This window comes from Lasiodiplodia theobromae, assembly GCF_012971845.1.
Source record: "Lasiodiplodia theobromae strain AM2As chromosome Unknown scaffold_17, whole genome shotgun sequence".
In the NCBI taxonomy this organism is placed as follows: domain Eukaryota; kingdom Fungi; phylum Ascomycota; class Dothideomycetes; order Botryosphaeriales; family Botryosphaeriaceae; genus Lasiodiplodia; species Lasiodiplodia theobromae.
The window spans coordinates 876,743-893,412 of NW_023336377.1; the positions used below are offsets into that span (position 1 = coordinate 876,743).

Sequence of the window (16,670 nt, forward strand, 5' to 3'; positions counted from 1 at the left end):
TGCAGCACTATGGCAAGTAATGAAGAAAAGAATGGCCATCCAGCTTAGAAACTATACGACTGTAGTGATGATGTGAAAGATTTTCATCTATTCTAGGCATTTTCTTTTGCTTCGCGCGCTTCTATGTACAAGATGGGGTCATATTCAACGCTCTCTCCAACAGGTGTAGGTGTAGAATCTCTTCAAGCGTTTATGCCATCATCTACAATGAGCTTGCTCTCTTCATCCTCATCTTTCGCACCCTCATTGTCCTCCACAAACTCCCAGCAGAGAAACTTCCAATTCAACTCCGCCGGCCGCCAGAACAGCCCGTGACCCACTCCGTGTTCATCCGCCGTCATACCACCAGAGCGAGGCATGCGGCGGTTGAAAACGACCCTGTTGAATCGGGAGTGCAGGATAGCCATCGAGCACATAACGCAGGGCTCATGCGTGAGGTAAATCTCCAGATCCACGCAGAGATATCCGTTCGGCGAGAGATTATCGTCGCGCTCAAACAGCGCCTTCTCGACCTCCGTACGCGGCTGCACCGCAAAGACCGGCTCGACAGGATCACAGCAGGCACGCGAAGGCTTCTGCTCCTTCTCCTCGCCCTGCCCTTCAGAATCCCCAGCTTGCGTACTGCTCTTCCCAGCCGCCTCCTCCAGCCTCAACCGCTTCAGCGCCACCATCCCAATCGCCCGCATCACCGCATGCGCCATGACATTCCCAGCACCCACCCCACCACACCCCTCGCTCTCCCCAGCACCAGCATCATCATCATCACCTCCCACCATCCCACACCTCCTCGCATCCCCCGCCACAACAACACACCTCCCCTCCTGCACCGCGCGCCCATTCCCATCCAACCGCCTCTCCACGACTACCGCGCCGACCGCCGCTCCCGCAGCCGTCATCCCCGCATCCACAGCCTGCCACGCGCCGCATTCCGCCAGCGCCAGCCACGTCCCTGCGCGGGGGCTGACCTCGGCCGCGGCGCGCGAGACGAGCGACGGGTGCGGGCCGTAGGGGTTGGTGTGCTTGTAGGCGACGGGCCAGTACGTCGCGGTCCAGCCGTCGGCCTGGGGCGCGGAGGTGGGCGCGAGGGCCGGGACGGGGAGGGTGTGGATGGCGAGGGGGAAAGAGGACGGGGTGGTGACGCTTTCGGCGGGTGCGGTGCTGTCGTCGTCGTTGTCTGCGGCAGGCTCGGTGGGTTTGAAGGGTGGGTGTGCGGATAGCAGGGTGGAGAGGTCAGACGGGGCGATTTGCGTCGTGGGGCAGACGAGGAGGAAGCGCGTCTCGCCGAAGGAGGCAGGGGCGTTTACGCGGTTGGGGGTGAGGAGGCCCAGGGCGGGCGGAGGGAGGAAGGACGGTTTGATGACGCGGCGGAGGTGTTGGATGTCGACTGCGGGCGTCGTGGTGTCGGCGGGAAGGGCGCTGCGGAGGATGCTGAGGACGGCATTGGCGGAGCGGGCTGGGAGCTCTACGACGTATACGTCGACTGTGTTTCCCACGCGGGACTCTAGTTAGCGGTGGAAGTTCGTGAAGAGTGTGCGGTGTACGGAATGACGTACTCAGCTCGTTGCTCGCGCGGATTTCGCCTTTGGTCTTCAGCGGCACTAGATGGCCTTTGAGAGGAGTGATGCCGAGGCCCTCCACGACATGGTCGTGAGGGTGACCGCCGGCGCTTTGCTTTGTGCTCATGACATATTGTTGGAGAGAGGAAAGAAGCGCGGACAAGATTGGTGGGGGAAGGACGTGGGTTCAGCCCTACAGCAAAAATTCGGCCGGTCCGTCACCAAATTTTGGCCGGGATCTGCCTCGGTGGAGACGCGGCTCGACTCGCGCGACCACAGGACGGCCACGACTCTCCATCTTCATCATCTTCGCGCATTCAGTCTGTTTGATACGTCATACTCGACTATTACAGATTGTAGAGATTGGACCTTTATAACGACTAATAAGCTTATATCAGGCTTCCAGACGTGAAGTAGTTTCTGCACACGACGGCGACATCATTCAGCGCGCTGTTTCTACCTCCTCATTTGATCACTTCCTCGGCAATTGCCCGTTATCAGCACTTTTGATGATTGCTCAGCAGAAGTAATCATTCGTCCATCTTTGCATCTCCTTGGCGTGGCGGAGAATGCCTTCATGCATCCGACCGGCATACTTCACTTCTCAAGTGCCGAAAGCATGGGGATGCAGGACGGCTCCCTTGCGATAGCCGCACCTTCCCATTCATGGCAAATGATATGCGTCGAGTCAGTCATCTCCCCTGCTGGTCTAGCTCTTTCGCGGGGTAAAAGACCTGGGGAAGTCACAGCGCACCCGACGACCCTTGTCACAGCTGTAACTGTGGGGTAGCTCCGTGCCTCTGGCGCCTGGCCGCCCCTTATAAATCGTTCTAGCTCCCAGCCTCTAGCTTCTCGGCACGCAATGTATAAAACTGACCTGTGCTCTAGCACTTGAATGCGGAACTATCGCTCCGATTCTGCATCTGTTCCATTCGCGTGGACGACGCGAGGATCTGCCCCCCATGGAGACGGCGGAGAAGACAGAGGCTGTTCGCATCGAGTCCTTGAACCAGCACGAAGCCAATTCACAACATCGTCATGAGCTGCACGTAAAGACTATCCAAGAGGAAGCTGCTGAAGAGGCATCTCCTCTGGATCTGGGATGGAGGACCTGGCTGGTGGTATTCCTCTCATCATTCACGTAAGGGTAATCTGAAAGAGGCGGTGAACATCTACTGACAGTCGTTAGCATCATGGCTCAAGTGTATACAACGGTATCAGCCGCATCTGTGGTTGCTTTCATCGCCATGGACTTCGAAGACTCGTCCTTGTCTGGTTGGATAATTCAGGTATGCGTATGAGCCATGGCTTGTGAGAATATTTCCTGACATGGTTAGGGCCCTCTACTCATGCAAGCCGTGCTGTCTCCAATAATTGGCCGTCTGTCGGATATCCTTGATCGTAAATACCTCGCTTCGATTCCACCACTGATAGCCTTCGTCGGTTGCATCATCTGCGCGAAAGCCACATCGATGAACATGTTGATTGGTGGCAGTATTCTGGTTGGAGTCACCCTATCGACTATAGCCATCGTCCAGTCTATTCCATCTGAGATTCTTCCCCTAAAATATCGTGCTGTGGCAAACGGAATTGCTTTCTTGGGAGGTGCATCTGCGGGAATGTAAGTTGTTCTCCTCTTGCTCTTCCCTCATTCCCATCTGCGGCAGAACTCAAAGGGTTTCTCAGTGAATCACATAACTTCGCTATACTGATCTAACTGTCTGCTAACATTCACCAGTATCGGCCAACTCAGCGCAGGAGCGTACAGTAATATGAGCTCCAGCGGCTGGCGCTACATCTTCTGGACGCAAGGCGCATTCCACTTGACATCCGCCCTCGGCTTCCTCCTCTTCTACTGGCCACCCCGTCACAGCGACTTCCCGCGCATGAAGCTGTCAGAATATATCTGGGCGTGCGACCCCATCGGCTCAGTCCTCTTCATCGGAAGCTCCACCACGATCCTCCTCGCCCTCGACTGGGCAGCGGGCACATACCCCTGGTCTGACGCGCACGTCATAGCTCCCCTGGTCATAGGCTGCGTACTCCTCATCATATTCTGCATCTACGGTGCGTCTCTGCCATGTCCCTCCACTCTCCCCTCCCTATCCCCCTTCCACCATAAACTAACCAAACCCCCCAACCAGAATGGCGCGCCCGCACCGACGGCCTCCTCGCCCACGTCTTCTTCCGCTCAGGCCGCAACTTCCCCCTCTCCGTCACCGCCTTCACCGTCGAAGGCTACCTCTTCTACTCGGCCGTGACGGCCATAACACCGCAACTGATCCTCCACCTCGCCTGGTCCACGACGCCCTGGACCATCGCAGTCCGACAACTCAGCTACCTGCTCCCCGTCTTCTTCGCCAGCATCCCCATCACGTGGTACAGCACGCGGTACCGCGACATCCGCTCGCCGCTGGTCCTGTGCTTCGCGCTGTTCCTGGCCGTGACCATCGCGTACGCGTGCGTCGCGCCGCATTGGAGCGACGCGCAGTACGGCCTCAACGTGCTGTGCGCCGTGGGCCAGGCCGGCCCGCTGACGCTGCTCGTCGCGGCGGTGCAGTTCAGCGCGCCGCACCAGTTCCTGTCGACGGCGACGGGGCTGGCTTTTTCGGCGCGCGCGATTGGTGGGGCTGTGGGCTCGGCGGTGCTGGATGCGATTGTCAAGGGGTACATGACCGCGCATTACGATGGCGCCGTGGCGCGGGCGGCAGAGGAGGCGGGGATGGGCGCGGGGTTGGTGGAGATGGTCGTGGCGGCGATGGCGGAGGGCGAGGGCGCGACGAGCGTGGAGGCGTTGGGCGAGGTCGTGGCCGGGCAGGTGGGGAGACGGGCGTTGGAGAGCGTTGTGGCCGAGGGGCGGTGGGTGTGGGCTAGGGCGTATCGGCTGGCGTGGGCGAGTGTGATACCGTTCACTGTGATTGCGTTGGTGTGTGTGGCGTTTTTGCAGGGGGTGGGAGAGCTGATGACTGAGCATGTGGAGGCGACGGTGGAGAGGGCGCGAGGGGTGGATGAAGAGAAGAAGGCTGAGAGGGAGTAGAAGAGGAAGGCACGGCTGTGGGGAAGTGAGGGCGGCATCTATACATAAAGTCAGCATCACTAGATCATATTGTCATCACAGTCACGTTGCACATTGACCATCAGTGTAGAGAAGAGCGACCCAACCTTACTTACTCTGATCCGCTTAGACTGTTTATTTGCCAGCCGGTCGCGGAGTCAGAGCACAGGGCGGTCCTATATTACCTATATAACCAAATCCAACACCAAACACCAATAGCGATCCAAAGTCCAGTAGCAGATCCAAACCAATAACCAAAACTCCATGATCCATCGGGTATCTCAAAATCTTTCCAATCCGGGGTATTCCAAAACTCCATAATCCATCGCAAAGTGTATCCTTCCCAAAACAAAACTCCATCATAAAGGGTATCCTTCCCAAAACTGTACGCAAGTGGTGTCTTTCCAAAACTCCATCGCAAAGGGTATCTTTCAAAAACTTCATCGCACGGGGTATCTTTGAATCTTCCAGTGTGCTGCTGGGGGTATAATGCTGAAAGTCGTGACACATTTCCAATGAAACTCCAAATCAAGGTGACTGCAGGAACGGGAAAAGAGAAAGAGCCAAAGACTTAAGACGTAAAGCAATCCCAATCGATAATGTCGCTTTCTTCAAGATTGGAAAAGTCGAGCTCTTCATCGGAAGAGCTGGCATCTTGAAGACCGGAAAAGTTCAACTCTTCATTAGAAGAGTTGGTATCTTGAAGATTGGAAGAGTTCAACTCTTCATTAGAAAAGTTGAGCTCTTGATTGGGAATGTTGACATCTTGAAGATTGGAGATGTCGGGCTCTCTATTGGGAAAGCTGAGGAAGTCAGCCCAAATGGCACGGTCAACCTCAATTCCCAATTCCTCGTCCGAGAGCGGGACGAACGGGACAGGAGCAGAGTCGAGAGTAGGGTTGCCGAGCTGGAGGGACTCTGTGGCCTCCGGCTCGGCGTAGGGGCCGACCTGCAGCAGGGCCGGGTCGATGAGGCCATCCCCCAGGCGAAAGCCTCCAATTGGAGCCAGACCGGGAGCGGGAGCGGGAGCGAGGGCGGGAGCGGGGGCGGCGTTAGCCAGGTCATAAGAGAAGTTGCCTTGAACCGGCAAGTTCTCTTCAACCTGGAATGGGAGACCCCGGTTATTCCACTGAAACAAGTCAGCGGAGTCAGCGGGGCCAGCAGGGCCGGCGAGGAGGTCAGCGAAGCCCGCAAGGTCAGCGGGGGCATCCAGGGCAGCGGGGGCGGCGGCGGGGACGGCGGGGACGGCGGGGGCAACGGGGGCAACGGGGACTCTGCGTCCTGTCGCCCTCTTCTTCTGCGGATGAGGGGAGGCGCCCCGCTGATTGTTGTTGTTGTTGTCGTCGTCGTCGGTTGGGGAAGGCGCGCCCTTCCGCTTCTTGCTGTTGCTGCTGCTGCCACTGCTGCACTTGGCCTTGCAGACGGGGCAGCCGCTGATGAAGGTCATGACGACCTCTTTCATCGGTGCCTTGTAGAGCACCGTGCCGGCAGGGGCGTCCTGGGGCTTCTTGCAACCCGCAGCGGGGTCGCGCAGCCACTCGTACGTCGCATCGCGGCCGCGATGCACGGCCTCGTCGGCGACGTGGGCGTCGAAGATGCGGAGAGCCCACTCCTCCAGGCAGAGCACCTTCATGTCGGGCACTCCGCCGTTGCCCGAGCTCTTCCAGAAGACGTTCTCGCCCTCCAGCCTGAGGTATGTCTTCGCCCAGTGCCGCTCTTGGCCCGAAGCGAACTGCATCTCCGTCCCGTCCTTCAGCGCGTCGACCCACTCGGCCAGCTGAGCACGCGTGGGCAAGTGCTTGTGCGTGTTTTTCTTGCCCGCTGGATCGTTTTTGTTGTGGGGTGTTCTTTCGTCTTGGTGCTCCCAAAACGCCGCCTGGAAGCGGGCAGCGGCTTCCTCACGGGTCTCGTTTGGCGGCATCATTTGGAAATGTTTGAAAGAGAGTTTTTGAAAGGTAGTGGTTGACTTGGAATAAGAGTCCAAGTGAAAAGAGGCAAGAGATGTCGAAGTGGGCAGGCCTTGTGGATGTCTTAGCCTGCAAAGCTTTTGCCTCGTAGAGCGGAGGAGAGAGTTTGAAAGAGAAAAGGGAGGTCCAGGAATCACGCAGCATATAAAGGCAGGAAAATTCTGCGAACCAGACAAGGGATGCCCATTTGGTTCTGCCACTGTCCCGATACACGTATCGTGAATCCTCATGGGAAGTGGGAACCCACTAAATGGACCAGGGAAAGCCAGATGGAGGCCGCAATGGATATTACACATGATATACATCATGCAATTGCACCTTCTACATCAGACAATTGCACCCATAGTATACCTTATGCAGGTGAATCTGTAGCAAAGTCGACGAAGCGCAGACTATGCTCGTTGAGCCCATCTTCGTAGCTCAAGTAGGCGCTGAACGACAACTCAATGCTCCTCAGAACGCCGTCCGCGACTGCCACATTGCCCAATCCTTACAGAGGCTCTCTCGTCAAGGGGAAGCTGGAAAGACCCTTCCAAAAGTGCTCATCTCGGCCTACCAGTGGTTCCCAGGGCGGCCTCGTATAACAGAGCCAGAAAACAGCCACACAGCCACATCCCCGCTGTTCCTGCAGCCTCTACAGGGCAGGCACATGATTTGATGAAAAACCCTGAACCACAGAGCCTGAAAGTCAAGCCCCTAGCGCAGCACAACTTTGCATAATTCCCAGTCATAGCGTATGGCGTCAGAGAAAATCCTGTGATAAGCGATTGCGCCGGCGGCGATCATCCAAACAGCGGTACGTGAGGAGAGGCACCAGGAATGGGCCAGCCAATGGCACAGCGACGAATTCGGCGATGCAGCAAGGTGATTACTGCTCGACTCCAGGGGCCTATCGATAGGAAAATTTTCCGCAAAAACGCTCTTTCGAGGCCATCAGCACCGCTGCAATCAAGGCCATCAAGTTCGGAAATCATAGCAGACTAGAGGAGTCCGCTAACCCTGAATACGATGGTGAGGTCTGGTCGTGGTGCTCACGCATCGACGGCAACGGCGCCTTCCTTCCTTCCTGCTCTGGCTCGGCTGAGTAGGCACGTTGCCCACCGACGGAGTGCATTCCAGCAACCTTCGTTGATGGCGGTGGAAGACATGATTGATATCCAGACAGCAGCGAGATCCATGCGTCGAACGCAGAGAGAACAGAATGGCCGGGAGCATGCAGCAGCATGAACGTAAGACAACCACACCCCATGCATCGCAACGCATGAGCGCCCTAACATTTCATCTCAGCATCCGGACTAACCGTTCGTCGACTTGGAGCGTCCTGACAACAACCGCCGGCGACGAGCCGAATGTGCATGGAGAGGCAGGAAGCCCCAAGCTCCAGTACAGCAGCAGCCAGAACCGATGAATCTTGCAGCAGCAAACGGACGCCAGAAACGGCCACGACTATTTTTGCGTCGACGTCAGAGAGGAAAGGCGATAAGGTGGCTAATCCCAGCAGTCTGTATGGGTATACCACCTATCACATCTTCAAGGCGTAGAATAGGATGCGACAACGACGACCAGCCGCCAGCGTCGACCAACTTACGACGGCGACAACCTCGAGAACTTCTTGTGTACAGAAGCCGTCGTCGTGGCAGCCGTAGTGAAAGGCGTGCAACGCAGCGCAACGCAACGCAACGCCGAACAAACCTCAACACCAGATTTTCGACGTCTAGACAAAGTTTCCGAGTCAGACGTTTGTCAGACATGCGCCACCAAACCCTGTCCTCTATCTTGACCGAAATTGGTTTGGCGTCAGGTACAGAAATGGTGAGCCGCCAGAAATCGCTGGATGTGGGGTAAGAATACCACATCACTCAGGGCACAACGGCCGGCTGTCGCCTCGGGAAAGGGTACGCCAGAATTCCATCCTTCCGGTTTTACGGCGGCCATCGGAGATATAGTGAGACAATGTTTTCAAAGGAAAGCTCAGGACGGTGTTGGGTAGGATGGTGCTGCGACGGACTCCCTAGACCAGATGAACACATTGGCCTATTTTTCTTCTCTGTTCCATTCCTGCTCTCTCTCTTTCCTCGGTTGGTCAAAGAGGCGGAGGTCGTTTCCTAAGTTCTTTCTGATCATGTCCTCTTGGCCTCTTCTTCTCTGCGTTTCTCTTTTCGCTGTTCGCGACAGTTGCCTTACGCACTAGGTCGCATCACATGCCGCTGTTTTGAATGTGTAGTTGTCTCGGTCGACTCGATCTTTACGCAAATAAGCCCCCAAGGCTGTTCGAAAGTGGAACAACCTTGGGGGCAAGAGAGATCACGTATTTCAAGCTATTTCTGGTTCAAAACCTGTGGATTTCTCTACGTATCTGATCAAAGTCGCTCCCGATTGCTCTCATTCTACCTTCACTCCAACTCCACCAACCAACAAAGGCATGGCCATCAAGCGCCACCAGGTTCCTGCTTGAAAACGACATCACACGCTCAAACAACTAAGATGCGGGGGGTTCTCCACCTTATGTAAGTTTTTCCATTGCCATGCTCGAAAAAAAAAGAGGTAAAAGTACAAACTGGCAAAATGTCGAAAACGCGCGGTTCATACTTACTATGCCCACGGCAACCACACCCGTACACGTCGGATCAAACTCCCAGCGGAGCTCTCCCAAAAAAGAACTGCGTGTGAAAACGGGGAGATTAAGTGCAGAACGAAAACGCTCTTTGAACAAGAGAGGCAAGATGTCGCGTTCATCAGAGGGGGAATCATGGCGAAGTAAAGACCCTTCCATCCCGGAAATGCTTTCTCTCCTCCACCGGTTAACTCCATCGTACAACTTTCCTTTCCCCGGCGTCCTCTCCCTGCTTCTCCCAGGGTCTGCCCGCATGCCAACCTGCATATTTTTGCTTTTCGATTGTCCCTCCGGCAAAGACACGAATAATGAAGAAAAGGGGAGTTTACACGGGAAGGTTGAACTTCTTGCCCTGAAGGACCCTGCGTGCGCGTGTCAGCAAAGGGGATACCCTCACCTGAACGGGGGGCGCCAGTTCACTCACTTGGTGTAGTAGATCCAGAAGAAGTCGGAGTACAGGATGGTCTGGATGATGCCGGCGATCTGGGCGATGGGGTCGTAGTAGCCCTCGGCGAACCAGCGGTAGAGCCAGTTGGGGATGTACAGAGCACGGTAGGCGCCGAGCGCGAAGAGGTAGTGCGTCGTGATGGTTTCGGCCTCGCCGGTGCGCTGCAGCATGAAGAGCTGCGGCAGGATGGCCACCGACTCGAGCCAGATGGAGAAGGCCCAGAGGATCTGTTCGTCGTATCAGCATGTTGTCCCCCGTTCCGAATACCCCGCCGCTTTTCTTTTCTATCGTCTCGTGGGAAGAAGCATTGCGCACCTCAGTCGGCGTGTACTTGTACGGGAACAAGATGGCCAGGACGGCGCTGGCACCCAGCAGGTACTGGACCTTGAATGTGTCGAGGTTCGGGTCGTGGGTGGGGCGGTAGTCGTTGAGCATGAGGTAGACGGTGTAGGCGGAGGAGGCGATGAAGATGATCTTGAAGACGGTGTTGTACAGGGCGGAGGGGTCGTAGAAGGTCCAGAGCAGGTCAATGTAGCGGGTCACGTAGACCATGAGGTACAGGAATTGCGACTTGAACGAGATGCCGTTTGCGCTCTGCCGTCCAATGCCTCGTCAGCTTTCGAGTCTCCTCCAGTCTCTCGAGTCGCGCGCGCGCTGCGCCGCCGTCGCTGAGCTTCGGGCGGATGGGACGAGCGCACACGCGCGCGCGGGCGAGGTGAGTACGCACGTTGGTGGTCTTCATCTTGTGAAGCAGGATAAGGATGGATATCAGGTGGGACAAGTCCCCTGCGCAGCGCCATGGGCGTCAGCATTTGCGTTTCCTTTGCTACTCTCCTGCTCGACGGCGGGTGTCTCTTGTTGAGCTCGGAGGGCAGGCGGCGCCAGCGGCCGCGCGGAGGTGTGTTCACGTACCCAGCAACCGGAAAATGTTCATCTTGGGCAGCACCAGCAGCTCGCTGGAACAAGGATTATGGGTGTATGGAGTCGATTTCTTGTCGTTCGGCAGAGGTGTTTGAGCTGCGCGGGAGCTTCAATCTGGACACGTTGGAGCGTGACTAAGCGATGAAACGCGCGAGAGGAATCCTGGCCCGCTTCATCCCTGCGCAACTTTATTTCGACGAGTTCCTACGTCGCAGCTGCGGCTGTGCGCTATTAATACGAGCAGCTGCAGCTGTGTTCCGAGCGTGTTCTATTTTCTCACTACCCAACGTTGCGATCAACACCACGGCTAAGAGCGCCGTTGCGATCCACCGCGGCACAGCTTGGCCCCCGCCGCGAGCAACATTTGGACCTGTTGGTCACTTTCCTGCCTGAGACTGCCAAGCAGTGATATCACTGCGGCGCAGCTGGGGCCATCATTGATCATTTTCTACGAATGCAAAATGGGAGCTATTCGCACTAAGCGACAGGATCCCCTTGAGCACGACGTCATGGTCGGTCAGTCCGCAGCTTTCCAGCCACAACCCTCACAAAGGACAAATGGCAGATTCTGCAAGTTGCTACCGTGGCTTTACAGTTGGACTTGTGACTGTGTATTCGCAGCGTATGTCTACCACTGTTGGATGCGGGCCGATTGCAATCCTTGGTCCTAGGTCGGCCTTCCTTCGACCCACTCACGCTCTACTACTCGGACCCTGGTTTGCTCTTCCAGCGGCGCCGCCGTTTTCTCTCAGCATGGGCGGAAGTGCAACTGAGTATTGCCTCAGGCAAAATGGGAAAAATCTTTGCTACACGTGTGCCAGAAGTGCACATGACCTCCCTCGTTCGAATAGTGTGACCACAGCTACTGACCGGTAACTTCATCTGTTAGGAAGGACGCCTCCATACACGACGTCTGGTGCTTAGGCTGCATTCTATAGAGATAAAAACTGTGTAAACTGAAACCATCTCGAATTTCCTTTTGCTTTTGGGTATCTTATTTTTAGCTTTCTCATTAAAATCAAAGAGCTCACCTCTATCCCACCACCACCTCCTCCTCCTACGCATCCGCCACGCCCGCCAAATACTCTCCCATCTCCAACCCCACACTCCTCCCCAAATCCCTCACATACTCCCACCCATAATTGACCCTCCACTTACAACTCCCATCCAACGGATCCGCGCCAGCAGCGCCGCCCCGCAGCAGCAGGCGCAGCGAGTTCAGCGTCGCGATGGCCGTGTACACATCCGCCGAGGCAGGCGGTACGTCGTGCGGCGGCAGGACGGCGCGGAAGATGGCGAGCAGGCGGTCGAGTGGGAAGGCCGAGGGCGTGAGAAGGTGGCGCGAGATCTTGCGACTGGCGGCACGGCCGGGGGTGGAAGCAGCGCCGGCGGCACGCTTGCGGCGCTTCTTCTCGCTGGCTTTCATGAAGTAGATGTTGTCTTGCCGCGCCGGGTTGTACGAGGCTAGGTAGGCGGCGCAGAGGAGGTATTTGGAGAAGTAGGGGAGGTCGTGGGTGACTGTGGGAAGGGAGGCGTTAGTATATATCAAAACGATTGGGGTTGTTGTCTTGTGTCCATCTTACTCTTTGAATTCGACTTGCTCTCGTCCGCTTCCTGCGGCACGACTACTCTGTCCACCAAGGCGGACTCGCCCTGGAAGATGGCCCGCCGGTGCACCAACAGCCGCGAGAAATCCCTCGTTCCGAACGTGCCGTCGCGGATAGGCGTGACGAACGGATCCCACAGCTTATCCGCCAGCGCCCTGAAGCCGACGACGTCGCGCGCCGCGCTCTTCGCCAGCGAATCCCAGACCACACCCAAGAACCGCGTCCACACATACGCCTTATCCTCCTCCGCCAGGTCGTCCGTATAGCCCTTCGACGGGCTCGGCGGCACGAGGAAGATGTTCGACGGCGGCCCGCGCCGCGACAGGATGAGGACGGCCTCGTCGCGCGAGTACGACGGAAAGTGCACGGTCGGCGTGCAGGCGGCGTGCAGCAGGCGCGGGCGCGGCGGCACCGAGAGGATCAGGACGGTGCTGAGGCTGGGGATCTGCTCGCCCAGCCGCGCGAGCGCGGGCAGCAGCGTCGGCGGCGCCTCGCGCTGCTTGTCCACCCCGTCGAAGACGAGGACGAAGCGCTCCGTGCCGTCGAGCAGCCGCTGCAGCTGCACGAAGAGCGCGCTGAGGTTCTCGCATCGCGCGTACGGCGCGCGGTCGAGGGTTGTGTCTGGGTCGGCGTCGTCGATGGCGTCGAGGCAGGCGGCGAGGGTGCGTTCGAGTAGGTGCCGACCGGTTATGCATTCGCGGGAGTTGACGATGGCATGGGGGAGCTTGCGGGTCTCGAGGACGCCGCGGACTATCGAAGTCTTGCCGGTGGCATCGAGACCGTGTATGACAAGGGTTGAAGGGCTGGGAAGTGGTGGCTGTTGGAGTTGTTAGTTTACGGCGCGGGGAATCGAACGGGGAACAGACATTATAGAGAGCCGCCAGCTGGCGGATCTGCAGCTCACGGCATGGAAATTGCTCGCTCAGCGTGGTGAGAAGCAATTCCTCGGGGAGCATTGTTGGTAGTGTGTTGCAGCTCTGGCGTTGGCGCTGATCTTTGAGAGAGCTTCACGCGTTGCAATGCGTCCGTGCGAGCGAGCGCCTGTCAAACACCGCGGTTCGCCCTCGACTTCACAAGCATTACATCACATAGAATTTCGACGCACAATAACAACTCTTTGGAAGCCGTCAAAGGAAAAAAAGCTTCTCCTCACGCAATACCGGCAGCTGTCTCGTAGAATCCGTTCTCTCCAACATCAGTCTATTGAGACTAGTACCGCTACGCAAACCTGAAGGAAATGTAGCCGCAGGAACACAAACACTAATCAAAAATGAAAATAAATCGTCATAAGCAGCAATTCGATCAACAAGGCCCCATGATACCGGAGATAAGATGAACTCCACGATTATTCAAAGAGAAAACAGCAAGAAAGGAAATCATGCACACCAGACCTTCTGCAGCCACTCAGGCCATAGTCCAAGCTCCCCTCTGGTTCTGGAGAGAGAAGCGATAGCCATGCTCCCAATACCGGCCTTTGCGTGCGTCATTGGCTCGAATCGTCCTCGGTGGCTTCTTGGACTCCAGTGGCAGTGATGTAGGAACCCAGGTCCCGCCCGGAGCGGGAAAAGAGAATTGTCCGCCGTGCTCCCAGAACCAGGCGGCATGTTCCTGTCCGTCTCGGATGACCATGCAGGGCTTGGCACCATTCTCGGCAAGGAGCGTTAGTGCTTTGGCATGCCCTTGTTTGAAAGCTGCTTGGTAAGGTGTTCCGAAACGACCTCCGGGTAAGTTGACATCGGCCCCATGCTCAATAAGGGCGAGCATATTTCCTAATCTTCCGGAAAAAGCCGCACGATGAAGCGGAGTAGAGTCCATACGTAAATCTCGTAAGTCGATGACATCGAACATGCGTTTCGCCGGCCTTTCTGAAAGGATGCTCCGCAGAGATTCTTCGGTAGATGGCTGGCCAGATTTCTCCGAGATTGCAGAGGCATTTAAAGCCGTAGTTGCGAAGGGATCACAGCCATTCCGCAGTAGCAATTCCGTACAAGCAGTGTCGGTAGTCAGCACCAGAGGGCTACCATACAAGTGTGAACTTGAAGTGGCGTCCGAACCTTTTTCAAGAAAGTAGGCCATCATCTCAGGGTTATCATGTGCGTAGTGCAACACGGACCACCCAACAGCATCGCAGGAATCCAGTCGTGCGCCTAGAGTATGTAGGGTCATTGCGACTTCCCATTGTCGATTGTTTGCTGCGCATAACAAAGGCGTGCTTTTGAAATAATCGAGTGAGTCGACTTCGGAACCTTCTTGAACGAGGACTTTTACGGCGGTTACCCAACCTCTCTTACTTGCGATGTGGAGAGCTGTCTCGTGATCATCGTTCAAACGTCGATTTGGATATATCCCCGCGTCCAAGAGACGGAGTAAGTCTTCTTCGTTTTCTTCTTTGCATACACGCAGCAGTTGCAGAGTGTTGATCTCTCGCTCAGTCCACGTATTGATCTCCGTCTGCTGACGTCTTTTCTTTTGCAGCTTCGATCGGATAAGCTCTGCGATATCGCGCCTTCCGGCTGCCAATGCCTCCGCTTCCAGTCCTTCAGGTATTTCGATGTCCCTCGAGAGAAGTAGTCGGACAACATCTATATGTCCACCCCGAGTTGCAGCCTGGAGAGATGTCCCTGGGGCAGGCGCAGCGGAGTCCAAACTTTCGTTCACGGACAACAGGAAGTCGCATACGCTGGTATGTCCGTACTGGCAAGCAACATCTAAAGCTGTGTCGCCGTTTTCCCTGGGCTTTGAAACATTTGCACCTTCGACAACCAACGTCTTGCAATTGGTCAGAAGTCCAAGGCATGCAGCGGCAAAAAGCGCTGTCTCTCCCCTTTCTGTTTCCTGGTCAAGATCTCGGGGCCTCCTGGACGGATGAAGAAGCCACTCCAACGCTTGTGGGTCTTCATTCACTGCTGCAATGTGCAGTGGGCCGGCACCAAATAGCGCGTAAAAGTCTGGCTCATCCTCTTTCCTAGACACATCGATTCCCCATCTTCCTGAAAGTTTTTCGTTGTAGTCGAAACCCTCGAGACTTTCCACTATGCCCCGCAATTGCTGTCTTCCCTTCGATACGGCCAGATGATGGAGCCGAGCACCCACGAAGTCTTGGCCATAAGGATCGGCTCCAGAGTCGAGAAGAAGCTGTACAACTTCCATTTCCCTCGAAAATGCTGCTACCAAAATAGGTGGTTCCTCCCGACCCTCGACACCTCTTTTCTCGTTGATATCCATGTCATGCTGGATCAGCGCCTCTACCATTACCGTAGAGCCAGTTCGACAAGCGTGAGATAACACATCATAGCCTTCGTTATCGCGTATGTTGACATTTTCTTTCGCAATATCAATCAACTGGTGCGCGAGGGACGGTGTCGAAACGGTTTCCGGGGTATACATCAGTGGAATGCGGCCGTCATGATCCCTGGAAGTTGATAAAGCGATTTTGGAGAGGTAACGAGATAGTAGGTCTTCGATATTATCCTTTCTGAGCGCACAGATGGTATGCAGGATAGGCTTTCCATCTTTACCTGGACTTTCCAGGTCCATTTCCGATGCATTCTCCATGAGGCAACGGACCAAATCAAGATTTTGCTCTTCATTAGACAAAGCGATCTCAAGTGGCGTCGCGCCTTCACAGTCCCTCACTGAAAAATCCACAGGGTACTGCAAGATAAGCTCCGCAATTTGCCTGGATGGGAAGCCGGCGAGGCATTTCGCAATCCAATGCAGTACAGTCCTTCCTCCAGAGTCCTTTGTATTCAGGCAAAAGTCCTGCTCATCCGCTTCAATAAGCATGCGACATGTTTTCGTCAGCATATCTAACTGAGCCTGAGAAAACGCTACCGGGAAAGCACGATCTGAGAGGGTCTTGATCAGGAATATAAGTGGCGTCTGGCCTTCAGAATTCTTGGTCGCAAGCGCTGCTTTCGTCTCTTCCAAATTGCAGAGGGACTGTATGATTTCTGCTATCCGAGTTGTGGTCGGATGAGTATGACTATTGGTGCCATAGACTCCCATGAGATTGTGGAGTGGAGTTTCACCATGCATATCGCCTGTCCGTAATGCTTTCGTCCTGGTTGCCTTGAACCGGGGTTCGTTTGCGATGGCTTGCCAGATTATGCGTGTGGACTCTTCAGTTGCTCGATCGAACAAAATGTGCAGGATATTACCGCCGTCCACACCTTGTCTACTAACACAGTCTTCTCTGTCCAGAAATGTGTCGATAACGAGGCGTGCAAACTCTCCCGGCAATTCAAGCTCTCCGCAGCCAGTCGCCAAGAGTACGTGCAGAGGAGTTGCCCCGTTGTTTGCGGTACGGGCAATATCCAAGCCTCGCTTTTGCAGAAACCAGAACATTTGTCTGTTTCCAGACTGGATTGCTAAATGAATTGCTGTAGATCCATTTTGTGTGGTCTTCTTGAGGTCAAGTGATGGATTTACGTCCAGAAACATCCTTAGGATCTCCATAGACCCTGCATTAATGGCCTCCATCCACGGGGTCCATTCCCAAC

The 16,670-nt window shown here is 55.7% G+C and overlaps 5 protein-coding genes across 5 annotated transcripts; 1 reads left to right on the forward strand and 4 right to left on the reverse strand.

Annotated features, from left to right (window-relative positions):
* Positions 1-182: 182 nt before the first annotated feature.
* LTHEOB_6190 (tRNA-specific adenosine-34 deaminase subunit tad3) lies at positions 183-1,683 on the reverse strand (the record flags this gene model as incomplete). The annotated part of the gene is made up of 2 exons (XM_035515419.1): positions 183-1,480; positions 1,554-1,683. 2 exons carry the CDS (start codon positions 1,681-1,683, stop codon positions 183-185), a joined length of 1,428 nt encoding a protein of 475 aa, XP_035373321.1.
* Positions 1,684-2,803: 1,120 nt separating this feature from the next.
* Positions 2,804-4,593, forward strand: LTHEOB_6191 (Mfs general substrate transporter; the record flags this gene model as incomplete). Its single annotated transcript, XM_035515420.1, has 4 exons — positions 2,804-2,845; positions 2,894-3,177; positions 3,295-3,623; positions 3,701-4,593. 4 exons carry the CDS (start codon positions 2,804-2,806, stop codon positions 4,591-4,593), a joined length of 1,548 nt encoding a protein of 515 aa, XP_035373322.1.
* Positions 4,594-5,182: 589 nt separating this feature from the next.
* LTHEOB_6192 (uncharacterized protein) lies at positions 5,183-6,535 on the reverse strand (the record flags this gene model as incomplete). The annotated part of the gene is made up of 1 exon (XM_035515421.1): positions 5,183-6,535. One exon carries the CDS (start codon positions 6,533-6,535, stop codon positions 5,183-5,185), a length of 1,353 nt encoding a protein of 450 aa, XP_035373323.1.
* A 2,982-nt stretch (positions 6,536-9,517) lies between these two features.
* LTHEOB_6193 (ER lumen protein retaining receptor) lies at positions 9,518-10,382 on the reverse strand (the record flags this gene model as incomplete). Its single annotated transcript, XM_035515422.1, has 4 exons — positions 9,518-9,554; positions 9,617-9,867; positions 9,956-10,234; positions 10,368-10,382. 4 exons carry the CDS (start codon positions 10,380-10,382, stop codon positions 9,518-9,520), a joined length of 582 nt encoding a protein of 193 aa, XP_035373324.1.
* A 1,236-nt stretch (positions 10,383-11,618) lies between these two features.
* On the reverse strand, positions 11,619-13,124 carry LTHEOB_6194 (Origin recognition complex subunit Orc5; the record flags this gene model as incomplete). The annotated part of the gene is made up of 3 exons (XM_035515423.1): positions 11,619-12,079; positions 12,145-12,985; positions 13,035-13,124. 3 exons carry the CDS (start codon positions 13,122-13,124, stop codon positions 11,619-11,621), a joined length of 1,392 nt encoding a protein of 463 aa, XP_035373325.1.
* Between the last annotated feature and the right edge of the window lie 3,546 nt (positions 13,125-16,670).